The following is a 27,245-nucleotide window of genomic DNA, read 5'->3' as shown; positions in this document are numbered from 1 at the left end:
ACAGTGACTGCATTCTCCAACTTCTTGGAGCTCTAATCTTTGAGCTTCCAGGGATGTTGGCTGCTCTTCTCATGTTTATCTTGCCTTACCAGATCACATGTATATTTCCTTGTTGTTTGAAGATCAGGAGAAACACTTATTGATAAAACCCTCCTAATTGCTACTTCCCTATAGGGTAAGAAACCTATCCATACCTACTCTAGAAATGTCAATAAAATAGCTCTTATCTCTTAAACATTGTGCTGTGCACAAATATACAGATTAATCAGTTTGAGGGCTTAATGGGGTAGGAGGAGGTAAAACATTCAAGGTCTATACACAGGAGTAGGTGAGACTGAAGTAAGGTATTTTTATTCATAGAAAAGGGCCAAAATTTAGTACTTTTGCTCCCTGGTATACAGACATAGCTCAAACTGAGGGTGAGTTTCTAAGCAGCATGGATTGAAGGTGATGTATTCATCTATTGGCATATGAGAGTCCAGCATCGCACACACGAGCTTCTAACAGAGCTCATAGCAAAGGCCTCCATGTTAATACTCATCAAAGAATGGGAAGCTGGGGTGAGCATTAAACCTGCAATGAGAAAGAACAATGCACAATGTGTCTGATGACTGTTTTAGTGTAAGATTTCTAGAGCTATGCCACTGAGGCTCAAGTGGAAAACTTGATTTTCTGAGAAGCCGTATGACATGTGTTCTTATTTTTAGAAACAGTACTTTATAATAGAGCTAAGGAAGAACAAATGAGCTGTTCAAATATATTTTCCTTGGAACTTATCACATAGAGAACCCGGAGCCAATCATTCAAATATATACATCTTTCTATAATGCAAAAAGATGACCATTTCTTTTTACTGTAAATTTTCAACAAAGCAGAAACTGATTTTTGCCTTGTTTTGAATTGGGCAAGTCCAGTTATCTATTTGACAATAATGAATACTTTTGGGGAACAGCGAGCTCGCTCAGTCGGTAAAAGTGCTTGCTGTCATCCCAGGCGACTTGAGTTAGATCCCTGCAACCCACATGGTAGCAGCACAGAATCAACTCCTGCAAGTTGTCCTCTGAACTTCATATGCCTGGTATGTGCATGCACACATATACATCAAATTAAAAAGTAGTAAAAAGTTAAAAACCACTCTTAAATGATAAAGTAACTGATAGCACTTAGTGTCAGTTGTCTTCAATCATTAATTATTTACTAACTGCTTATGATACAGGGTATGCTATATTATCCAGAACTAGAAGGAATTTCATTTATGGGACTGAAATTCCATGTCCAAGGAATTTGCTCTATAGTAGCATGAAAGTGATAAAATGATTTATCATTTTATTTATTTATTTATTTATTTATTTATTTATTTATTTATTTATTTATTTATTTATTTATTTTCCAGAGCTGAGGACCGAACCCAGTGCCTTGTGCTTGCTAGGCAAGCACTCTAATACTGAGCTAAATCCTCAACCCTAATTTATCATTTTAATAGGAGCAAAAATTACTGATTGCTTGCCATTATTTCCATCTCTTTGAATAAGTGTGCTCACTTCATTATTTTTCTCAATACTATTAAAATATTAGCAATATTTTGTTAATATAGGTAATAACCCACTTTATAATTTTGGATTACATGCAATTGTGCATTCTAATACCTTCCATACATTATAGTGCTTAATTTGAATTAATTATGAATAAATTTTCACACAAGAAGCAATTTCTTGCTTAACTTCTTTTATATTATGCATCTTTTTGTAAATTATATAGACTTATAGATAGCATAAGGAGAGTAATGATAGTCCATTGAGTAAAATAGTGTTTTATTTACAACAACAATCGAGAAATTCTTGAGAAAAATGTTTGTCTGAGTCCTGAACACACATAGAGTGTAAAGGAAATAAGAGGTTTGACATTATTAAAGCCATTAAATTAGCAAGACTCAATAAGCAATTGCATATGAAGAGGATGAAGAGGAGTAAGAGCTATTGACCCGTACCACAGAGATGATGGAATTGCCTTCAGTCTGTAAGAGACTGAGCAGATTTTTGAGATGACATTGTAAATTGATCATTATAATATCTGAAAATGTGACATTGAAATACTCAGAATTTATATCCATAGAATATAGATGGAATCAAAAAATCTGCAGGAAGGATATAGACTCAGTAATAATGTTGGCTAACCCAGCACATTCCATGCAACTGATACAAGAGGGAAAGTTGCATCAGATCAAAGTGACCCTGCATCCAGTGCATCAGATCAAGGTGACCCTGTATCCACTCCCTTTTGCTGTGTCCAAGAGTAAAACTCTGTCTGAGTCTAGAAAGAGAATTCTAGAAATCTGTGTCTTCTCTAACTCTAACTGTTCTTTGACTACCTCATAGTGAGGAAACTTTTGACAGACATGCTATTAATATGCTCTTCTTAGAAAATAAGTGGAGAACCATCAAAAATTATAAAAGTTATGAAAGTTACTTACATATCAGCAGGAAAGTACCGAAAATTTCTGTTCAAGCCATCGAGGATTTTCATGTGATCTGAAGCCAATTGGAAATCCAAAGCCTGTTATAGAGGAAGAGATACTATTTTAGATATATATTTATGAAGAATATTTGTCAATCTGAGACAATCTGAGGAGTTGCCCCCAATTCTTAAAGTCATCAAGCAAAACACTGAAAACCAGATTAAAAAATTAAATGGAAATATATCATCATACATAACATGTAATACGACAGACAAAGATTTCAAAGGAATCTGGAGAAGAAGGAAAGCTGACTTGATTCAGAAGAAATAATGTTATGATGTGAAAGATCCAGGGAAGTGCAGAGACAGTTTTGAAAATATGCTTCAGAAATTTTCATGGATACAGTTGCGTTTGTATGTCCTACCCATGAAGAATTAGGATGAGAAAAAAATCATTTTCAATATTACTTAAAGTAGGAATTACCCAATCATTAATGATTCCTGGTCAAAGGACTCAGAAGCTGGCTGGAAGATGACTCATTGTAGATAATTCCAATCAGTTTTATCATGAAAAAAGATGATCACTAACTGTTACAATTTTAACACATGAGTCCATCACTGATTGGTGTTACTCTAAAGTAGTGTTATAGAGAAATAATACAATATCAATAAATTAAAAGCTGACAAATTTAGGTAAGAGATGTACTGCTTAATTTATTAAACTTATTGTACACTAGAAAATTCTAAAATTGAAAATGAAAGATGTGGCATATATGAAGGATGCAGCTTATGAGCCCTGGTGTCTGGCTTCCTCTTCACCTGCATGTTCTCTCGGATTCTCTCCTCATTGAAGCTCTTGACTAGGACCACAATTCCACGCTGCAGCTGGTATCGAAGGGCAATGAGGGCGGGTGTCCGCTTGTACTTCCTTGCTATGGCACAAAGAACTGGATCATCCAAGAGAACTGGAGTATCCTCATTAACACTAGAAGGAAAGACAAATCCCAGAAATTTGTTGCCAGGGTTGAATACAAATGAAAATAGCCACAAGAGTCCAGAATGTTAACAATTGTGACTTATAGATGACTTCTGCTGTTCTTATTACCAAGTTTTATATCTCTGAGTTCCCAGTGCACCATAGGCAACCAGAATGATGTCATTCATCTTGCAGTAATCCAGCAGCTTGCTCTGGTTGAGATAAAGATGACATTCTACCTGTATATAAACAGAATAGGAACATATAAAATTCCATGAAATCCCTTAGTAATATCAAAGAGATATTAAAGGAAAGGAAGCTGAATAAAAATAATCAATATTAGCATGAAATTTGAATTGAGAATATCATCAATACCATGTCATGGTTTTTTCAAATAAATTTAATATCTATCTTGGGAAGTTAGAAAAGTAACATTCTTGAGATTCAGTAACCCTGCAGGCCAGATCTTGGAGGCTAAACACCAATTTTTACTGTGGGAGACATAACAAATTCCACGAATTTGTAGAGCTTTGAATATTGAATAGTAGAGGAAAGCAAGGATTTGATCAAATATTCAATTGAGGTAATGTCTAAAAGAGAACAGGAAGTTGTTAGAAATTTTACCAGTGATATTGAGTTAGTTTCTGAATTAAAAGAATAAAGTAAGTACAGAAAGGATGGGAAGGAGGGAGGGACACACACACACACACACACACACACACACACACACACACACACAGAAAGAGAGAGAGACAGAGAGAGAGAACAGAAAAGTATTGTCCTCTAATGATGGTGGTTATTATATTAATTCCTTTCTTACAGTACTGACAATTAAAGGAAAGAAATCAAAATTCAGCTTTTCTTAAACTTGGTAAATTTGTTTGGACTTTATATCCAAATTCTTTCTACACTAATATATCAAGAAAGAAGAGTGAATGGCAATATTGTTATATATGTTAACATCAAAGGGGGAAATTTCACAGGTTTCATCCCTAGACAAAGAACTACAGACAGCCAATACTTCTGGGAAGAGGAGAATTAGCCTCCCTGGGATGAGCTCCTTTACTACTTGTCCAATTCAGAATGGTCAACCTTGAAACCACATTCACACAATTAACAAAGATAGACTCAAAAAGCTAGAAATCAAGAAAAAAACCCAATTAAAAATGGGGTATAGATCTAAACACAGTTCTCAGAAGAGGAAACTTAAATGGCCAAGAAACACTTAAAGATATGTTTAGTTTTCTTAGTCATCAGGGAAATGCAAATCAAAACTGCTTTGAGATTTCATCTTACACCTTTCAGAATTGTTAAGATCAACAAAGTGATAGCTCATGCTGGTGAGGACGTGGAGTAAGAGGAACACTTATCCATTGCTGGTGGGAGTGAAAACTTGCACAGTCACTATGGAAATCAGAGTGGTGGTTCTCAGGAAGATGAAAATCAATCTATGTCAAGATCCAGCTCTACCACTCATGGGCATATATCCAAAGGATACTTCCTCCTATCACAGAGACACTTGCTCAGTCTTTCTACGCATAATAGTCAGAAATTGGAAACAACCTAGATGTCCCTCAACAGAAAAGTAGATTTAAAAAATGTGGTACATTTACATGACCGAGTATTAACTCAGCTGTCAAAAAAATGAAATAATGAAATTTGCAAGCAAATGGGTGGAACAAGAAAAAAAAATCATTCTGAGCGAGGTAACCCAGATCCAGAAAGACACATATGATATGTATTCACTTATATGTGGATATTAAGTCAATGAAAACCAAGGTACAAGCCATAGATCCACAGAAGTTAGGTATAGAGTATGGGAGTAGAGGGTACAGACAGATATTGTTAGGAAAGGGAAACTGAGTATACAGTTATGGATGGACAATGGGGAGTTGGAACAGGAGGATCAAGTGGGGAGGCAGAGGGGAGAGGGTAATGAGAGAGAGAATTACAGGGAGCAGCAGCTAAAATTAAGGGCCATTTACAGGGTCAAAAAGAAACCCAATACAGTAGAAACTTCCTGGAAAAAATATATAAATATATATATGAAGGTGACCTAAATGAAATCACCAAATAAGCGGAGAGACAGAGTCCTAACCAGCCATCTTTTGACACCAAATGAAGCTCCCACTACTGGTGTTGGGTTACATCTAATTGAATTGTTGGCCAAAGGGGTCCCATAGGAATTCCCAAACAACCCAGGCTGTTGCCAAGGCTATAACTTGCCTTTCACAAACTGACAGCAAGACCCCATTGTTGAAGACAACACCTATGCAATTCACTGAGCCTTCACTCCTATGTTCTAGAATCTTTGGTACAGGAGGATACTCTCTATGCCACCAAACAAAAAATATAAACACCATCACAGGTGCAATCCCTTTGTTCTTTAGTGGTGTCCTTCCTGTAAGATGTGCTAGTGCAATGGTGGCACAAAGCTTGTGGGAATAACAAATCAATATCTGACTTGACTTAAGTCTCACTCAGTGAAATTGAACCCATACCTGGCATTACTTGGTTGGTACACAACCTGAGACTAGATAGTCTAGGGACCTAGGGTAAAGCCAAATGATACTGTTCTACCAAAAGAACATAGCAATAAAATGACTCCTAATGTCATTCTCATTTATTAGTGCCTTATCAGCCATCATTAGAGTAGCTTTTTCTTGCAGTAGATGGGAACAAATACAGAGACCCACAGTCAGGCATTGTACAGACAGTGAGAGACCTTGGGACACCTATCCCTAAAGGGGATATCTCTATCAAATCTCTTGCCCCAGGGCTCAGGGACCCTTGTGGAAGAGCAAGTGCAAAGAGCATAAGAGCCAGCTGGGATGGAGGACACTAAGAAAACAACGCCCTCTAAATCAATTGGATCAACATGCATATGAATTTACAAAGTTTGAGGCAGCTTGCAAAAGGCTTGTGCAAGGCTGTACCAGATGGTGTCCTAGAGCAGAAAGAAGTAGACAGAAGCCCCATCCCTAACACAGAATCAATCTCCAATTGATAACCACTTGCAAGTAAAAATTTAGTTTCCTCCAAAGTATTCTCACTGGGGAAACAAACTACTCTTAAGGGTAGGCTGCATGCCCTTAGAAAGCAATTTCAGTTGTCATCTTTGGAGGTTCCTTGTCTCATAATGTCATGCTTTTAAAAAATTATGCATCTATCTATCTTTCTATCTATCTATCTATCTATCTATCTATCTATCTATCTATCTATCTATCTATCTACCTACCTACCTACCTATCTATCATCTATCTAATCTATTCATCATCTATCATCTATTATCTATCTATCTCTATATAGATAAAATATATACCCCACAGGATCTCTGCATATATATTATGACTTCCAGTTTAGTGATTTCTATGGACTTCTGAGTGTACAAACAGTGGGTTTCTGCTTCTTGTGCTTTTTCTTGGGCTGTTTTCCTTCTGGTAATTTGTTTTGTCATATTCTGATGTGTTAGTTTTTATTCTATCTTATTTTATTTTATTATTATCCCTTAGAAGCTTTTTTTTTCTAATGAGAGATAGAATGGGGATGGATCCAGATGGGAGGGAACGTAGGAGAAATGTAGAGGAGTAGAAGGAGGGGAAACTGTAATCAAGATACATTATGTGAGAAGGAAATGCATTTCAAATAAAGGAAAAAATCTTACCTTTAAAAAGAAGAGATATTGCTATGGCTAGCTTTACTAAATGATCAAATCTGACATCACTAGTTGCTAGATTATTTGAGTTCTAGTTTATTTGTTATTATCTCCAACTGCCTTCAGCTAAAGTTGAAAACTCCACTAGTTTTTGAGTTCCTTTGATCTAAAACTCTAACTACATAGTAATGGATGAGAACAGTTAATTTTGTAGTAGATGTGTTCTGTAGTAAGAGTGAATAGTTATTTCTATATTTCATATTTCCATATTTCAATGGGTTCATCAAAACATTAAACACATGTGTGTCGGTGTAGACACTTGCACTTGCCTATATTATAGACTATGGTATACATTAATCATTTTAAACTAGTGATTCTTAACTGTGGGTCGTGATACCTTTGGGTTGAATAATCCTTTCACAGGGGTCACATATCAGATATCCTGCATATCAGATATTTATATTACAATTCATAACACTAGCAAAATTACAAGCAAAATTATGAAGCAGCAACAAAAATAATTTTATAGTTGTGAGTCACCACAATATGAGGAACTGTATTAAAGCATCAGAGCATTAGGAAAGTTGAGAACCACTGTTTTAGACACACTGATATTTGTATCATTATCCCAAATGTTTTAAAAGTTTAAATGTGATTTGTTATATAACTGATGTAAAAATATTACTTCTGTATTATTTCTTTGACATTTATATTTGAAAATAATATGTCATTATGTACCCAACACATCCATGTCACATTTTTCAACAGAGAACATTTTTCTTTTTCTTTCTTTCTTTCTTTCTTTCTTTCTTTCTTTCTTTCTTTCTTTCTTTCTTTCTTTCTTTCTTTCTTTCTTTCTTTCTTTCTTTCTTTCTTCCTTTATTTTTCTGGGACAAGCTTTCTTTGTATAGTCCTGGCTATCCTGGAACTCACTTTGTAGATCAGGCTGGCCTTAAACTCACAGAGATCCATCTGCCTCTGCCTCCCAAGTACTGGCATTAAAGGTGTGTGTCACCACCACCCAGCCCACATTTCTTATATGTAATTTATGAAAACTATCTCATGTCACAGAATCAGCATACAATAGATGTTGTCAGGCACTGGATCAACTATAATTATTACTACAATTTTCTGAGTATGGATTTCATCTACTACCAGTATTGCTGTACTTTTCACTGATCCTTTGTTGACTCAGTCTATGGCCATCATTAGTATCTCAGGGATAAGTGGATCTTCCTTCTGAAGTGTGACTAATGACTTCATTTCCAAATGTTAGCCTTGACTTCTCTAAACACTTTCCACAGTATGGTCTCCCCTCATTATTGTTTTGCCTTACCAAGCAAAGATACAAGCTGTTCAAGAGCCCTGGATAAAGGCTCTGCTCTTAGCACCTTTTGCTCCATAACAGAAAGATGAACAAGTAGGAAGGACATACAGACACCTGTCAATAGGACATCCAGAAAGCAAAGAAAGTCTAAAGGAAAAGAGATAAAGGAGCTCACCTGGTTGCACACAGGCTTATACTTGAGCCCTGGTTTGTTCAGGATCATTTCCAACTGCCTACGGTTAAAGTTGGACACCCCGATGGACTTGGTTAATCCTGCATCCTTACACTTCTCCATGGCCTGGGAAGAAAACATTGGTGGAGAATAACATACACAATTGGAATCTGACTGATAGAAATGAAAAGCTATGTTGCTAGAAAGAAGAGTGCCAAGAAAGGAAAGTGAAGTTGACTTGTATTTATTGGTAAAAACTGATGAAGGAAATGGCAGAAAAGGTGATGACAATGAAATAAAGTCCTATGCTCTCCTTAGGCAATCATGACTATTGCATAGGGAGGAAAGCAGGATACAGTTATCTTCTCCACGTTCACTTTGTTTTTGCTATGCATTTTCCCTACTACTTAAGCAGAACATTGACGAGAAAGACCATAATGTCTACAGCAAAGAGCACTCATCCTTTTCCTACATGTGGAGTTGTGTGAACTGGACCTCTTTGCTGTTTTCAGTAACATTCACTGAATCAGTTCTTTGAAAATGTCATATACATGTAGTGCTTTCAGAATACTGTAATCCTCATACACTCTAGTAATCTCCTTCCCACAGCTATTACCTGTCCTCTCTCTCTGCAAGTCTCTTTCCCACATTAATTTTCTTTTGTTTTGAGGTCTTTTGAATTTAACCAGGATTATTGATGTGATCATGGATTTGGAAATATCTGTTGGGGTCTGGTGGGTTCCTGAGTGGATACCCAACTGAAGACAATGACTGATCCTTCCCAAGAATCTATCATCAGTAGCTAGTTCACCAGGGAGCATAGGGCCCCACGAGTCCTTCTAGGATTGATGATTGACTATTGACAGACTCAATCTTGTGCAGGCCTATTTGAGGGTGGGTGGGCACCTGCTGAGGGATCATGTCTGCATTGTCTGTGTCATGTCCAGAAGACAGCACTCTTCTCTCTGTCTTGTGTCTCTTACATTCTTCCTGACCTTCCTTCTGAGATGTTCCCAGAGTCTTAGAAGGGCTGATCACTTACCTATCATATTCTCTTGCTTTCTATTTCTTTATTTCTTCTGGGGTCTTTATTATAGTCACTCACCTCCCATGTGGCACAGAGATCCACTGTGTCAAGTATTAAGTTTCCATGCTCATCTTGAGGTAAAATATCATCCCCTGGCTGGAATAGTAGCAGTCATTAGAGATCTTATCATTTTTACATCTCTCCCTGTAGCTATGCTCCTAGATAAATTTATGGCTGGAAATTAAACCCCTAACCTAGATGGAACAACTTCATATATTAATAAAGTGCCTTTCACTTTACTTTTTCATATGTTATGTGTAATAATAAACAATGCATTTTCATGTCCTGCGGGGTACTAGTTGACACATTACTTTTAATACATCTGCTCATTTCCCTGTTGTAATGTCCATTTTTCTCTGACAATGTCACTAGTGTCATTGCACTGATTTCAGGCAATTGTGAGTTGGAATCTTGACACAGGATAAATAATCAGGGCTCCAATCTGTGGCCTTTAATGTTCCTAGTGCATGAATGATACAAAGTCAGGAAAGTGAGAAAAAGTCAATTGTTTCTTTGCAAGATCAACTTTGATATTGGAACATATAGGAAGCCATCAAATATTAATGCTCATGAGCTTTGAGCTAAAGGCCTTATTTATCATCAATAGAAATGGCTGAAACAAAACTGACCAAACTTTTAATAAACAGAGGAAGGGTATGGCTAAGTGGAGATATTTGCAAAGACTACTCCTTAGCTTTGTTCATTTACGTGATGTGGTAAACTTTTTCACATGAGTTATCCTGGGTAGTGTTTTTAAGTTTTCTTTTTACATTTTATTCATTTTTCATTTTTTTTTTTTTTTTGTGTGTGTGTGCATACAACACAGTGGATGATCAGAGGACAACTTGTAGGAATCAGTTCTTTCCTTCCATCATTTCTGTAGCCACACCTTGTTGTTTTATAACTTGTATAAGTAGAGTGAGATTTATGAATTTTATGTATTAAATCCATCTACTCACACAATGAACATCATGTTGACAGCTGAAGTTAGATAGTTCGATATTACAAATTACTTACCTTCAGAGACACTGGGAAATGAATGAGATAGAGGTCAACGTAGTCCAAATTAAGCTTCCTCAGTGAACTTTCCAAGCTGGGTCTGACCAACTCTGGACGATGAGAAGTTGACCAAAGCTGTAGAGTATGAACAATGGGAGTTGTGCTAGATTAATAAGCTACCATAATCAATGGCTTTCTGTCACTTGGTATTGAGAAATTTTCAACTGCTTAAAAACTGACCACAAGAAAAATACTCACTTTCATCATGAATGTCTTATGGTGGTGTCCATCTACATAAACTCTCATATGTGTGGCTTTTATTAGTAAATATGACAAAAATTGAAGGAAAATTCTTGATATACAAACACATTATCAATTTGTGCTATAATTGTGTCTTAGAGAGCAATTTAATATTTTAATTCTCTCACCTGAACTCAATGGGGGAAGATTCAGTATCCCTTTAATTTATATAACTAAAGAAAAGTTTTTTAATATTTTAATATATCGTGGACATAGTACTAGACACTTTAGCTATCTCTTAATTTAACACCCAAAGGGTTATTTTATAATGTTCTGTCTTATCTATAAATATGATTTATATTTGTAATTATAATTTTTGGAAAATCACTCAGCATATAAGGGAACTTGTTGTCCCAGCAGAGTCCTCTCTGATAATGTAGTTCATGTTAAATCATAGTGCTTTCAGCAGAGTCTCAGATAAGCAAATGGACTTTACATTAAGCTTTTAAATTTAAATATAGCAATGCTGAGGAAGCCATCACCTCCCATGTTTAATACTGAATGTAATATGTGGGCATGCATGAATAAAAGATGACCTATAAGCACAATTCACCAACTACAGATTTAATTGTACTATGTCATCTGAATACACCCCCCTTCATTAATTTGCACAATGATGCACTATATATATATGATACCTTTGAAGTATAGAATATATCTTCCCTTTTCACAGTGCCATCTTCAATCTTGCTTCGAATGGCCTTTCCCACCTCTTCTTCATTTTGGTAGAAGTGAGAACAATCAATATGGCGGAATCCAACATCTATAGCTACTTTGGTGGAATCCATAGACTTGATCTTGAGATGCTAAAGAAACAGAAATAAACAGTATTTAAAGATCTCTATGATTAAGTTTGGTACAAGCAGTGACTTTTAGAGGGAACAATTTCCCCCATGTTTTCAGCTTGTTCTGCTTGGAGTGAAGGATCCATTCAAGTTTTACTGGGTCTTTCCTACGTCAATAAAAACATTAGTAAGAGGTCTAAGTTTCCAGGTATCAGCAGACTCTAGTCTCAAAATAGTGACTAGTATGCTATGTTAACCTTTTTCTAAGCAGTTAAATAATATACATGTCACAAATAAATAGGCACAATGAAGATTAATCCTCAAAAGACATAGATTTATACATAAGAAACTATCCAGATCACAAAGGAAAACTTCAAGTGTCAGATTTTACAACAAAATTCATAATTTTAGGAAAATTATAAATAAAGCAAAATTTAAAATTATTGTCTTTTCTATCAAGTTTGATTAAAAAATAAAAAAGGTGAAAAAGACATATTCTTATTTATTTATTATTCACTAATTAAAATTTATCTTTTATTTCATACTTTAGTTTTAAGAGTAAGAAGAATAAAATAACTGTAAACATTCTTTTATGAAACAGTATTAAAATTTTTTCCAGACAAGTAATAGCCATTTTTCTTAAATAAGAACCAGCTATGCTGTTTGGAACCTGGGGCTTATGCAGGGACACATCGCTCAGCCTGGGAGGAGGGGACTGGACCTGTCTGGACTGAATCTACCAGGTTGAACTCCCCAGGGGAGTCTTTGCCCTGGAGGAGATGGGAATGGGGGATAGGCTGGGGGAGGACAAGGGAATCCGTGGCTGATATGTAAAATTAAATTAAATTATAAAATAAAAAATTAAATTAAAAAAGTAATTAAAGAAATACAGAAATAGCCTTCATGTGTAATATACCATTTCCAACATTTGCATGGACCTAACATTTAATCTGAAGACCCTGGATGTCAAACTTGCTTGAATCTTACTGTCAAATAACCCTTTGCTGATTTATTGTCCTGTTACAGAAATAAAACCATCATGTTGTCTAAAATTAGATTTTGTGAGCCCCTTCCCCCGCTTCCAATGTGGACAATTGAAGTTAAATGGCATATTCAAACAGTTGAATAAAGTTTCTGGAGTCAGTGACTACACATCTAAGTGGCTGTGGATAACACATGGGAGGGTGTCAGCAGCCCACACTATTCGACTCTTTGCTTGTGTGTTTCCTCTGTCGAGGATATTGGAATTAAAAGTGTATGCCACCATGCCCATCATGGTTGGGGATATTTAAATAAAAAAAAAGAACCAGTTAAACAGATGATGGCTGCCCTAAAGGAAAAGTCTCAGAGGGAAGTAGCTAGAGCTCTGTTGAATGTGTCTTTATGGCTTTGGGAGCTCCTACAGGCACCTGTGTGACTAGCGAAATAATGAAACCACTATGAAAACATTTCCATGTTTTATTAAGCCCTTCAGAAACCAAACACAGGAACTCATCAGTTGAATATATATGACTGTTCTTAACCTTGTAATTTCATAGAGATCTAAAGGTGTTTTTTTTTTTTAATTTTAAGTCAAGAATTTAACATCATACTGGAAGAAAAAAGCAATCATCAATTTTATATAACCATGAACCTGCAAGCTTAATAATGACTTAGCAAGATATGCCCACTGCTACAATAATGGCATGAATATTATGGAAATAACTAATTGCTTTTTTGATTTAAGCCCTAGTCCACAAGACAAATCCCATACCTGGCGTCCTTACTGGGGTCATGAATCTGTGATCAGACAGGTTTTAGGCCCTAAAGAAGAACCTAAATAGATATAGAATTGAGCTAACTCTTAATGACTTATCCTTATAGCCATAGATTAATGCATCTCTCAACTCTCACCAGAGAAGGTAATCAGGATATATTGTATGAGACAATAATCTATTCTCAATAAAAGGGAAAAATTAAAAAGCCATGAATCTGAAAGAGAACAATGATGTATGTATATCCAGAAAAGTGATGTCTACTTTTAGCAGTTTTGTAGGAAACTAAAACAAACTGTGCTACTGGCATGAAAATGGACACATAGATAAATGGAATAGGGCGGTGATGGCACTTGGGAGGCAGAGACAGGTGGATCTCTGTGAATTCAAGGCCAGCCTGGTCTACAGAGTGAGTCCCAGGACAAGCACCAAAATTACACAGAGAAACCCTGTCTCTAAAAAACAAACAAAAAATGATGAATGATGAATAGACTAGACTTCATAGAAGTGAATTTATATGCTTCAAATGACTGTCAACAAAGACACTGCAGCATGAATAAGAAAAAGCACAGGTTTTTCAACCAATGACAACTAGGAACACTGAATATCTCTACACACAGAATGGAAATGGGACTGAAATCTGCCACCTGCTAGAAATATCAATCAAAATGAACCAAAGACATTATTATAAGAACTGAGACGATAAGGCTGCTAGAAGGAACATGATGGATCTCTTTAAAACATTGCACAGGTAATTTTTGGATATGTCCTCCAAGACCCAGGACACAATAGCAAAAGTAGACAAATGATAGTATACCAAGTCAAGAATCTTTTGCATGATAATGGAAACAGTCAACAGTGTAAAGAAAACAATCTATGGAATAGGAAAAAAGTGTCAGCCAATTATCTCATAAAGACTAATTAATACCCAGAATTTATATCAAATTCAGAAATAACAAAAATCAAGTAATTAAACATAAAAATGCATGAATGGGTTGAATAAACATATTTCAATGGTTAACAAATAAAATGGTTATGTAATATATATTATCAGATAGTCATAATAAGTAAGTTTTAATTTTTCTTCTTTTCTTTGAAGCAGATCAAAATAGAAAAAAGATATTTGATCTTTGGGTGAGAATAGTGAATGATTACATGATCAGACCCTGGTACAGAACACACACACTGTTGGCCTCTCTCTTCTTACATGGCATAGCTCTAACCTGGTGAAGCAGAGGACCAGGAGGCCACGAGAACTGCACAGGAATTGGTAACTTCCGTTCTTTTAGGTCTGTATTCATTCCAGTCTCAACCCCAGTCCCATCCCTGTTACCTCTTCAGTTGCATAGGTGCCAAAGCCCAGTACAGGAATGGAGTGGCCATCATTTAATTCCATTTTCTGAGCTTTGGAATTCATCCTCATTCACTGCTCTGACCTAGCAGACTCTCTTTCTTCTGCTGCTCTCACAGGGCAGTGAGCAAGTGCAAATTATAGCTCCAAATGTATGACTAATCAGTAATCAATGGCATGGGGGTGGAGTAAGTTCCAAACCGTATTCTACTTATAAGGAAAGAATTGGCACTAGTCCAATTATTTTTATACAAAAGAGAATTGTTTGAAACTCCCACATAGTGACTCCCAAATGATATTATTTAATAAATGTTGTTAGAGAATACTCCACACATTATTTTAGATTGCTGCAAGAGACCGAGTGATTACTGAGCATTTCTAGAGTATAAAAGCTGAGATGTGTACTTTCTTAATTTTTTGTTGTTATGAAGAAGACTCTTACTGTTCATTCACTATGTGACTCACCAGAATATTTCAACATCCTACAGTGGTGACCTCTGCTTCTCTTCCATTTTCATTTGGCTCAATTTTTCTATAAGTAATGCCTACAAAAATCTTAAATACTTTTCTAAAAGGAATGATCCCCAGTTCTCTGTGAAGGTGATCAGGACACCATGTTCCTTTTCCCATTTTTTGTTTCTGTTATCTCCTTTCCATATTTTGTAGTTTTTTTTTTTTTTTTTTTTTTTTTTTTTTTTTTTTTTTTTTTTTGGTTTTTCGAGACAGGGTTTCTCTGTGTAGCTTTGCGCCTTTTCCTGGAACTCACTTGGTAGCCCAGGCTGGCCTCGAACTCACAGAGATCTGCCTGGCTCTGCCTCCCGAGTGCTGGGATTAAAGGTGTGTGCCACCACTGCCCGGCTCTTTACTGAACTTTTATTGTTTCCCTTTTTTTTTTTTTTCGAGACAGGGTTTCTCTGTGTAGCTTTGTGCCTTTCCTGGAACTCGCTTTGTAGACCAGGCTGGCCTCGAACTCACAGAGATCCGCCTGGCTCTGCCTCCCGAGTGCTGGGATTAAAGCCGTGCGCCACCACCGCCCGGCTATATTTTGTAGTTTTAATGTAGTTTTTTCTTCTTGTGTTTTATACTTCTGGGAGAAATGAAGAATTGGAGACGTATCATTATATTTTCTTGCATAGAACATTTTGGAGATTGAGGTGAAATTTAAGGTTGATTTAAATAACAGAAAGTGACATAAAACAGTCTACAATGGAAAAAATTGCTATAGAATTAAACAAACATCTTTATTAATCCACATGGAAACTACCACATTCTCAAAAGCTAAATTAAGAAGAGGTTTTATGTATCTAAATTACTGGTGTTGATCCAATCTGTTTTCACTGAGAACAATTTTCCACATCCATGAACAAATTGCTGAGTTATTAGTTTTGAGAGACAAATGACTTATCTCTACATTGTGTAAAGAAATTCCATCCACAAAATCACATGGGGGGATACATACAGATAGATCTTTCTTTTCTTGTAGTCAACACTACACAAAATATCTTCATTCTTTACACATATTTGGGATAGGATTCTGCTATTTATCCTAACACTCTGGAGGCAGAGGCAGGCAAATCTCTGAGTTTGAGGCCAGTCTGATTTATAGCACAACCAGGGCTACACAGAGAAATCTTTTCTCAAAAAATAAAACACAAACAAACAAACAAACAAAAACAAACAAACTAAGGCTTTGGATAGTCACTCTGGTCATCACAGTTTCTGAGGATAGTTCACTGTCCTAATTGGTTTTGCCACTTTAGAGCTACCTGTCCTACATATTTAAACTCATTTTTGTGGAGAAAATTCTTTATTCTCAAACAAATCTTCTATTATTCTTCAAACAATAGACATTTTTTCATAGACACTGTCATAAAGCTAAAGCACAATCACAAAAATATTGCCATCTATATTCCAAAGTGGCACAGGACAGTTGTTCAACTGTACTGAAGTCTGAGTGCAATCTATCTTATTTGATTACACACCCTTTGAACCTGATCCATCAAAACTAGTACTGTAAACAGAAATACAGTAAAACAAGTGATAAAGTTCACACTGAAAAATTTTCCAACACAGAAAATGCCTAGACCAGAGAGATTTCCTTTTGAATTAAAGCGATCATTTAAAAATAATTGGAAACAATGATTGCTTAATTCTTCCAAAAGAATTCCTAGTTTGTTTCATGAGGCCAACATTACCCTAATACTAATCCAGTCACAAAATCTACAGAAGTGAAGACTATAGAACAATATGAATACTGATGTGAAAAATCTTTAAAAACACATAGGTACTCCAAATTGAGGAGTGTATTGCAAGAATCAAACACAATAAGGAGATTCTATATAGAAATTCAAGGATGATCCTATATAGAAACTTTGTGAAGTGTAATACATATTGGGGAAAACATGGTCTTGTCAACTGATTCAGAAAACCATTTGGTAACATGTAACTTTCAGATGTGAAATAGCAAGCAAACTTGGAAACTCTTCAACACAACAAAGGGTATAAGAAGTAGCTTTGGACATCCACTAATGGTCTTGTTATCTATTCTTTGTCAACATTTAACATCATATTATATATATATTACAATTTCTGAGGAGACACTGCACTGTCCTGATTTGTTTTGTCACTTTACAGATACCTGTACTACATATATAAACTCAGCTTTGGGGAGAAAATTAGGAGATATATATATCTATATCTATATATATATCACAAATAGTCTGCATTTGATAACTGTTTAAGTATTTAAAAGTTATGCTCTTTTCTCAGAAAGGCAAATATCAAATACTATAAGATACTCCACTTCTAGGTTTGTGTCCAAAATATTTCAAAGCAAGTCATTAGAAAGATATTTGCACGATAGTACTTATGTAGCCTTATTCACTAAACTCATAATAGTGGGAGACAACCAACATTAGGATAAAGAGATGAATGAGCAAAGAAAACTACAGCACATACATATGCAACATTATTCATATGAGAAGAGATTCAGATATCATCCAATGATAACTTAGAGTTATTTCTCTGAAGTTGAACATATTTATGAATACGTATTTATTGTATAGAAAAGTGAGTTTATTTTCATAAGATGACAATCTCATATGCACATGTAGCAGTATGCTTTGATGAGATATATCTACACATCACACAAACTTACTTTTCCCTCCTTTCCCTCTTCTTGAATCTCTTTCTTTTTATCTAGTATTTCCCTTTAATGAGGACACTATTCCCCCATAGATTCCATGTATGGTAGTAATATCTGACTCTTTTGAAGCTTGGATTACTTTGCTTATTTCTATAGACTAACCTCAATTTTCATCATATTAGTAATGCTCTTCTCAAAATAGAAAACCTCATCCTATTATTCATACAGAGGAGGCACAAAACCTCAGTAGCCTCAACAAACTTGGAGAGGAATTACACAGTGCTACTCCCACTTCCTTATGTCAAAATTTACCACAAAGTGACACTGATCAGAAGGGTATGAGAGTGTAATAGAGATGTGTAATTCTGATGAATAAAATGAAAATATCCAGAAATTAACCCTTATTTATGTGGTATTATGATGCTTGACAATGCACCCAAGAAGGAAGGAATCATCTTTCAGAAAGTGGTGTTAAGGAAACTTGACATCTCAGTATAAAACAGTGAACTTCAAACTGTCTCACAGTCTGTACAAAAACTATCTTTAAATGGATCAAAGACCTAAGTATAAGAACAAAACCTTCAACACAATGAAGGGAAACTTAAGAAAAAATCTTAGTGAAACTGGATTTGACTGTGATTTCCTGGTTAGGACATTGAAAACAGGCAGCAAAAGGAAAAATAGATTTTTTTTTTAGTTTATTTACTTTATGTACATGATTGTTTTGTCTGCATGTAAGTCTGTGTACCACATGTATGCCTGTTGCTCATGAAAATCAGAAGATGGTGTCAGATACCCAAGAACTGGAGGTATGGATGGTTGTAAGCCTCCATGTAGGTGTGGGGAATAGAACTGGGTATCTCTGAAGGAGCGACAAGTGCTATTAAACACCACCCTATCTCTTCAGCCTCCCCCTTAGATAAATTTAACTTCATCAAAACTTAAAATGTTACAACAAAGGGGGAATATCTTTCTGTGAGCTGCTGTCAGGGAGGTCCCAGGAACTTCCTAAACAATACAGATGATTGCCATTGCTCTTGGATACTCACTAGAGTTCAATAGTAAAACTTTATTATTCAGCATGTTGCACAATTGGGTCACAGAGCATAAAGAAATCAAGCTGGAGTTGAGCTAGAAGCTTCCTCTCCATTGGCTACTCTTCATAGTTCTTGTAGGTGCTGTGCGGGTTACTGGGGGAGCAAAGTCATCATCATTCTTACCTAGATAGGAATCTTACCATCTTTGATATGGACACGATTGGCAAGATGTGTTTTCCTGTGCAACAGTGGCATGTTTGTTATGGTGTGACCAATTGCTTTCTAATTGGGGCAGAGGTTTGCTCCACAGGAAGAAACCAGGCTGATTTTATAAATATGGTCAAGAAGACCCTGTGGTTGGGAAGGAACCTACTGTTAATGTTTTGGTAAATGGTCTTATTGTCAAACTTCCTCATAAGTACTAATGTTTATTAGTGTTGCATCCAACCTTTATCAGGAAAGTTTCTTACTATAGCAGGTGATGGTTAATGCACGTAACTAGCTTCAAGTTGGGCCAAGAATAAGTGATGGTAGAATTCTCAGCCTTAAATGGTATCATCTCTTCCAGTCTCAGGGAACATGGTAGAAAAGAGGTTGGGAAAATGTAAGAACCAGAGACTGGGGAAGTTGTACACCAAAAGGACATCCTTTGAAATATGACATAGCCATTGTGTTCATGAACACATTGTAGCTGTAGTTATCTGCACAAGACCTGCACACAACTAGGCTTGTCAACATGTTTTCACAGATGGGAGAGGGGCCCATGAGGCCCCAGTCCTCCCTGAGGGACTATTGGCAATTAATGGCTCTTGGGTGAGAGAGTGTTATTTTCTTCAGTGGGGTAGCCACTGGGAAGTTGTCTGTGCTCAAATAAATAAACCCTCACCCATGCAGAGGCAAGAAGTTCCAATTAAACTTAGGGGATCACACACTAAAATAAAACACAAAAGTAGAAGGGGGCTGTTAGGAAGAAAGATTGTAAAGGATGAAGGAAAAAGGTGAGAGATGGGAATGGAGAATAAGACATTAAATTCATTATATAAATATATAAAAGGCTTAAATAATAACAAATATGTTTGGAAGCAAAAAGTGAACAATACAAAAAAAACTTTTGTCACACCAAAGAAGACTGTTCAGGGAGTCAAATGACAATCCAAGCATGAATAAAATATTCACAAATAGTGTATCTAATGAGGAATCAATACAAAGAATATGAAAGGTCCTTATTAACACAATTACAAAAGATTCAATATGTCAATTTGTGTATTGCAAAAGCTTAATGGGTTTCTTTTAAAAAAATGTTCAAGTTATCAGTGATATACAATAAAAAAAACTATGAAAATGAAAAAGAAAATCACAATCAGATCATTATTTGGGTAAAAAAAAAGGATACTTAGAGAAAATTCCAAATGACTAGAATTCATGTGAACAATGTTGGGAATGAAATGTTAATTAGTTCTGTACTTAGAATGCTCCATGATAGCTGTACTTTGGGTTCTGATTGAGTTTATTCCTGTACAGCAAGAAGAAGAAGAACAAGAATAAAACCTTAAGCAACAGATGACTAGAGAACATCAGATGACACACATCATCCAGCCCCAATGACTGGGGAAGTGGTTTTCCTTTCTCCTTTCTCTGGGGCTGGGTTGGGAGCACAGCCCATTCCTGAACAAGGGGTCTTGAAGGACACTTTGAAAAAAATGTGCTGGGGTCACAGATCCAAGAGGCCAGCACTTCCTCCACAGCCAGCTTCTCAGTATGCTTAAACACCACATGACAATTTACTGATATAATGAATGTTATACTTGACATAGTATAGGTGATGGATTTAACATAAACAGTATCAGCATCCTCCCCTTGAAGTTTGGTTTTGGCATCCTCCATTTTGGTTACCAAGAATAATCTGCTGGTTGAACATATTAAGTGGAAATTACTGAAATAAATAATCCCCGCGCTTTAAACTGAGAAGTATCCTGGTTAGCCTGATGAAATCTGGTGCCAATCTTTTCTGTTTTGGTGAAATGAGAATCAACCCCTTTTCTGTGTAAACAACTTATGTCTAAGTCACTTACTGGCATCCTGATTTAGGATGACTTCTGTGCTATTTCAATGGATGCCTTGCAGTAAAACTGATTTGTTAGCTTAAAACATTTCACAATTAAAATGTTATTCTACTCACTTCACTGTGACATCATGCAGGCATTGGCATCTTCTCATGTCACAATAACCAGTGCAGGGCAGTAAATAATTTTTTAGAGAAAGAGAACAAACTTACTACACAATATGGTTATACTTTATTTTGGGGGAGCTACTATTGCTAATTTAGTTTTTGCTTAATTTTCAAAAAACTTCATTATGTATGGAGGGTAGACTAAAATAGTAAAACAGTATAGATAGAGTCTGAAGTTATCTATGGTTGTAGTTATCCACTCTGTAGGTCTTAGATTCTATACCAAGGGAATATTTGGGGAATATTGTAGATACATATTATATCACATTGTATATATAAAACCATTCAGTCTTCATTTCATGACTAAATTGTTTAAGTGTTTAGAAGATGATGCCCTTGTGGAGAAAAATTAACTTTGCTCAGAAGGCTAAATATTAAATATTGCATGAGACCATTGTTCATCTAGGTATATTTCTAAAAGACTTTAAAGTAGTATCTAAAAGAGATTTTTTTATGATAAAGTTCAAAGTAGCCTTATTTACAAAGTCCAGAATAAGTGGAAAATATGAGGATAAAGAAAATAAGCAAGAATATGATAAATACAGATAATTCAATATTATTCAGTCTTAGAAAATGAAGAAATTTAGATGCCATTTCATAGCATCAGTAAACTTAGATATTTTTCTGAAGTTGAATATTTTTACTAGTGTGTAACAATTTTACAGAATGTGGATTATAGTTTTGTGAGTGATTTTTTGATTACTACATACAGTACATACTCCCATTATCCTGAATTAACTTTTTCTTCCTTCCCACTGTTTGAATTTCTTTCCTCCTATCTGATCTTTTTTTTGAATGCTTATGACATCTTCTTCCTTGCCCTGTGGATTCCATAAATGCCAATTAACATTTGATTCTTTCTGAATCTGGCTAGCCTCACTTATTTCACTTTTTGTTACATTAATAACAGTGTTCCACTGGGAAGGGGGACACTCACTGTATTACTGGCATAGAGTAGACATGAAACCTGAAAGGCCTCAGCAAACATGAAGAGATTTTTCTGGTGGTGTGCCATCTTCTTCATTTCTAAACTTACCATAAACTGGCAGAATGAAAGTGTAAATAGAGATGCACATATCTGTAGTGTTGAATGGAAAATGTAGAAATAAACCCTCATAAATATGGGTTCTGATTCTTGACAATGGTGCCAACACCACTCAGTGAGGAAGGAATGATTGCCCAAAAAACATTGCAGGATAAACCTTTATTTCTACAAGAAAAAGAATGAAGTTGAAACTTTGCCTCACAGCATATCCAAGTTATCTTTCAATGAATTAAAGACTTTAAAGAACAAAATTTTAACATCCAGAGAAGAAAATATGAAAGGAAAAATAATTTTGAGTTTCATCTATTTTCTTGAAATTGACAATTTTTATTCTTTATAGCTGACTAATCCTATTGTATATCCATTCCACATTTGCCCATATATTTTTTTAACTTTTTATTGATTCTTTGTGAATTTTATATCACCAATCCCACTTGTCTCCCTGTCCCTCAACATCTGCCCTCCGCCCTTGTAGCCTCCTCCGCCCCCCCCAATAAAAATAATAAAAAATAAAAATGAAAAAAAAATCTTGCTGTAGAAGCTGTGGCCACACAGTCTACTCTTTGCCCAAACAGCTTTGCTTGCAAATGTTCATTGCAGTGAGTCACTGGTCTGGCTGGAGGCCTCTGGCTTCTGTTGCCCTATCAATACTGGATCCTCACCAGGACTCCCCTCAGATATCCTGTTGTTGCCCTGTGTCACTGAGATCCTGCAACTTTGGTTCCACAGGACCAGCCCCTTCACATGCTCCAGCTGTTCTTAGGTGGGGTAGATGTTGGGATGGGCCAACTCAAAGCCCTGGATCCAGGCCTGGGTGGTAGTTGAGTTGGTCAGCCCATCCACTCTCCTGTGCCTCTGCTCTCCTATGCCTGCACCAACAGGGCCAGCTCTCCCACTTTGCCCAGGTGAGGGGTGAGACTAGCTCTCCCAGGCTCATACACTCAGGCCCAGGGCCTGCTCACCTGCACCCATGCCACCAGGGCTAGTTCTATTGTGCTGCCCAGGTGAGGTGTGGGGTCTGTTCTCCCCAGTGCTGTAGCTGGTAAGGGGTGTGGGAGGTGCCTATTTATTTTTCATGAACAATTCTTCAAAACTTTGTTCTTGTGCATAGTGTCAAATAAACATCAGTATCTCTATTGCAGGCCGACTTTAATTTATTTGAACATATATTGAGAGGCTACAGATCTGGGTCTTATGGTAGCTCTAATTTTAGTTTTATGATAAATTTCTATGCTGATTTCGTTAGTGACTGAGCTAATTTACAACCTTATCAAGGGATTCTTTTCCCTGCATCCTGTTCATTATTTGTTATTTTTTACTGAAAATATCAAGTATAAAGAAAGTAGATAAAAATGCATTGCAAAATTTTAGATGATCACCATTGAAATTCTAAAATCATCTATATTCTTTGAAAAATTAAATTAAAACTCCCGTGTACTTATTTTACACATGGTGACAAATATACATATCAAATAACATTATAATAGAGTTATTTGGTGTAGTTTGAAATAGAATTAGAAAAAAATCATGTTTTCAATGGGTCAATATGTCAAATGCATTCAGGACTAATCATGTCCAATTTCCATTGCACAGAATAGAAATGGTCAACAGAATTTAAAAAAATATGAGACTGGTACAGCAACTGCTTTACATGCTGGATTCTTATGGAATGTAAAAACGATTCTTGCTACTTCAATACACAGATGTGTGGAATTCACATATCCACCGTGAAAATAACAGCCTATGATAGAGTTTAAACTGAAAAAAAATTAACTTAATATTCTCTTTCCTGAATCATGTGTCCTGCCTGCATCCTCTTCTATCTCATCACATAATATTACCCCACTTTGGTCTTCTTTCTAAATTTTTAGACTTTACTCATACTTACACCAAATTACAAATGTACAAGAATATATTATAGGCTAGGGTCCACATATGAGGGAGAATATGCAGTTCCCCTGTCCCCTGGGTTTGGGTCACCTTGCTTCATGTTATACTTTCTAGGTTCATCTATTTTCTGGCACATTTCATCTTTCTTTTACAGCTGAATAATATTCTATTGTTTATATGTACATAATCTTGTTATCTATTCATCTGTTGGTGGATAGCATTTCCTTGCTATCATGAGTAGAGCAACAATAAATATGGATGTGCAAACATTCTATTTTTTATTATCCATCCAGTTCAATTATTATTTTTAACTCATTTTTATATAAACTTTACTCTGCTAGAATATATATATATATATATATATATATATATATATACATATATATATATATATGTTTTATTTTTTGGTAGATTAGTAGTCCATATTACCCACAATACAATACAATCAAGGCACACAATATTTCTAATATCATCCAAAAGTTCTGTATTCTTCCTGAGACAATTACTGTTCACTAGCGGCTGCCTACTCTTTGAATTGCTACTTACCTTAATTTTTTTCATAAGAGAGTATAGGAATCTTCTTACATTTTGTCTAACAATTGTACTAAATTTACATTCTGTAGAACAGTGCAAATGAGTTTCTCTATTTTTATTTAGTTTATGGTTTGGGGAGGCTAAAGGGCATGATGGTGACATGACTCAGCTCTGATTAGGACCACATGCCTGATGGTTCAGCATGGGAGAATTATATGCAGAGATTCCACCACCAGATAAGAAGTTAAAGAACAGCTGTGGACCAATGACGTAATTTTGTCTTAGAGTTCACTACCAAAAATCCCACCCTACCACCAGATTCCACATTCACAATTACCTCTTTCCTCTCTTTCTTAAATCCCTAAGTAGACTCAGAAATCAGAGTTTTGTTTTTCCCTTGAAGAAAACAGGAATGGTGAAATGCTGGATATGTTCATTCATTTTACTGAATTGTTCCACCCTACATACACAGAGAAAAACATTGTACTGCCTTGTATGTAGCTATTTGTCAACTAAAATATGTATTTCAAAATGATTTAACAGCTGAGTAGGATGGAGCTTCTTTGTGGTTTGATGTTTGGGAAATATCTTTAAAGACTTTGACTAATGAGCTTTACTTGAAAACATATAATAATGCTTAGAAGTCACCATTTATATGACACAAATATTTCTATGTAAGGAATTGAACATCTCCCAACATAAACTATGTCTCTCTGTCATGGCCTTGACTAGCTGGCCCTACTGTATTCTGAATAGGTTCTAAAAAATTATGAGAGGAAAGATACTGGAATGAGATCCAAATCCAACCAATTTATGGTCATAGTACCACACCACCAGCTATAAAGAGTGGGGACTGATTTTTTTAATTGGTGCAAGGTTTGTGTCTCTGGTTCTGTAACAGACAAGGAGAATAGTGCAAGCATCTTTCTTTCCACAAGGCAACATCTAATTACCTTTGAAGTTCAGGAAACTTAAAAAAAAAAAAACCCAAAAACTTATCTTGGTTAAAGTTAGAACCAGAAGTCCTACCACAATCCAGTAATTATAAATAATTTCTTAAATATTCTCCATGTTGGGAAACCATTCATCTATATTTGATAAATTGGAGTCCCTAAGTTTGAACATTCTAGTGGTACGTACACCATTGGATATGAGATGTTAATGGAACAAGGTAACAAAGGAGTTAAGTGATCAGATATCAGAACAGATAAGCAAAGCTAACAGGTGACATGTAATATATAAACTCTCAGGTAGGGCAGAAGAAAGGTTAGTTGTGGAATACTGTAGCAGGAATCTTAGAGAGTCTTATTAATAAAATCAAACCCCGGGACAGTTATTGGGGTGAAATGCTGGATGGTCAGAGAGACAGAACAAGCCACAGCTAACCTCACCTGGCCAACTTCTCAGCTGGTCTGGTTTCCTCAGACTGGAAGCCTCTGTGTCCTCATATCTGAATGACTCTCAGCTGAACTGCTGCTAGAAGCCTGAAAGCTTAACCAGCCAAATGCTTCTAGTTTCTGGTCCTCATGCCTTATATACCTTTCTGCTTTCTACCAGTCCCTGGGATTAAAGGCTAGCTTTCTGGGATTAAAGGCATGTGTCACCATGTCTGGCCGTTTCCAGTTTCTGTTTCTGGCCTTGAACTCACAGAGATCCAGAGGGATTTCTACCTCTGGAGTGCTAGGATTAAAGGTGTGAGTGCCACCATTTTCTAGCCTTTGTATCTAGTGGCTCTTCTGTCTCTGACCCCAGATAAGTTTATTAGGGTGCACAATATTTTGGGGAACACAATACCACCACAGAATACTTTAAAATACTGTATAGTATATTCTGGCTCTAAGTCCAATCAAGTTATGGCCTGTACAATTGAAGAAACTGGGAAAATTCTGAATATCTCTGAGTGTCCTTATCAATATAGAGCAAGGTTAGTAATGGGAGAGGGCAGTAGCAATCACTCTTTAGTCTCCATTACAAAATTAAAAATTCTCAAATTAAATGTTAAAAATGGGTAACAGGTTGCTTTGTGGATACTTTATCCAATAAATTTTATTGAAGTTTTGATAGAATAGACTATAATTTCAAACTTCATTATAATTACCACTTACCTGATAGAACTGGCTTTAGGTCTCTTCCATGTATCAGAGTATCAGAGTTTGATTCCCAGTACCCATACAATGCCTAACGACAATTTGCCTATCCATCTATGTATCTATCTATCTATGTATCTATCTATGTATCTATCTATCTATGTATCTATGTATCTATCTATGTATCTATCTATGTATCAATCTATCTATCTATCTATCTATCTATCTATCTATCTATCTATCTATCTATCTATGTATCTATCTATCTATCTATCTATGTATCTATGTATCTATGTATCTATCTATCTATCTATCTATCTATCTATCTATCTATCTATCGGAACCATGTATGGTGATACAGTGATTGAAAGTTTTGCTGGGTATAGTAGTCTGGACTGGCATCTGTGGTCTCTTAGA

At 35.9% G+C, this 27,245-nt stretch overlaps 1 protein-coding gene across 2 annotated transcripts; it reads right to left on the bottom strand.

The window, feature by feature from the left end:
- Window positions 1-430: 430 nt before the first annotated feature.
- LOC128103523 (aldo-keto reductase family 1 member C18) lies at window positions 431-14,932 on the bottom strand. 2 transcript variants are annotated; one of them, XM_052727992.1, is made up of 9 exons: window positions 14,843-14,932; window positions 11,609-11,776; window positions 10,689-10,805; window positions 9,690-9,767; window positions 8,588-8,710; window positions 3,560-3,669; window positions 3,274-3,439; window positions 2,471-2,553; window positions 431-573 (listed from the first exon to the last, which is right to left on the bottom strand). In XM_052727992.1, exons 1-9 carry the CDS (start codon window positions 14,930-14,932, stop codon window positions 531-533), a joined length of 978 nt encoding a protein of 325 aa, XP_052583952.1. In that variant the 3' UTR covers window positions 431-530. The 2 variants fall into 2 exon arrangements, with proteins under 2 accessions (XP_052583952.1, XP_052583953.1); XM_052727993.1 differs by lacking the exon at window positions 9,690-9,767.
- Window positions 14,933-27,245: the final 12,313 nt, after the last annotated feature.

This window comes from Peromyscus californicus, unplaced genomic scaffold (genome assembly GCF_007827085.1).
Source record: "Peromyscus californicus insignis strain IS unplaced genomic scaffold, ASM782708v3 Scaffold_8__1_contigs__length_139910024, whole genome shotgun sequence".
Lineage (NCBI taxonomy): Eukaryota > Metazoa > Chordata > Mammalia > Rodentia > Cricetidae > Peromyscus > Peromyscus californicus.
Note: the sequence above shows the minus strand (reverse complement) of the source record. Positions and strands in the feature narration are given on the sequence as shown.

Excerpts from the sequence above, each read along its gene's own strand:
- LOC128103523 (XM_052727992.1), bottom strand. The coding sequence starts at position 14,932 with ATGAGGATGAATTCCAAAGCTCAGAAAATGGAATTAAATGATGGCCAC. Across the intron at positions 3,440-3,559 it reads ACTCAGAGATATAAAACTTG|TGTTAATGAGGATACTCCAG; the intron begins GTAATAAGAACA and ends CTTTCCTTCTAG. Across the intron at positions 574-2,470 it reads CGGTACTTTCCTGCTGATAT|GTTTAATGCTCACCCCAGCT; the intron begins GTAAGTAACTTT and ends TTCTCATTGCAG.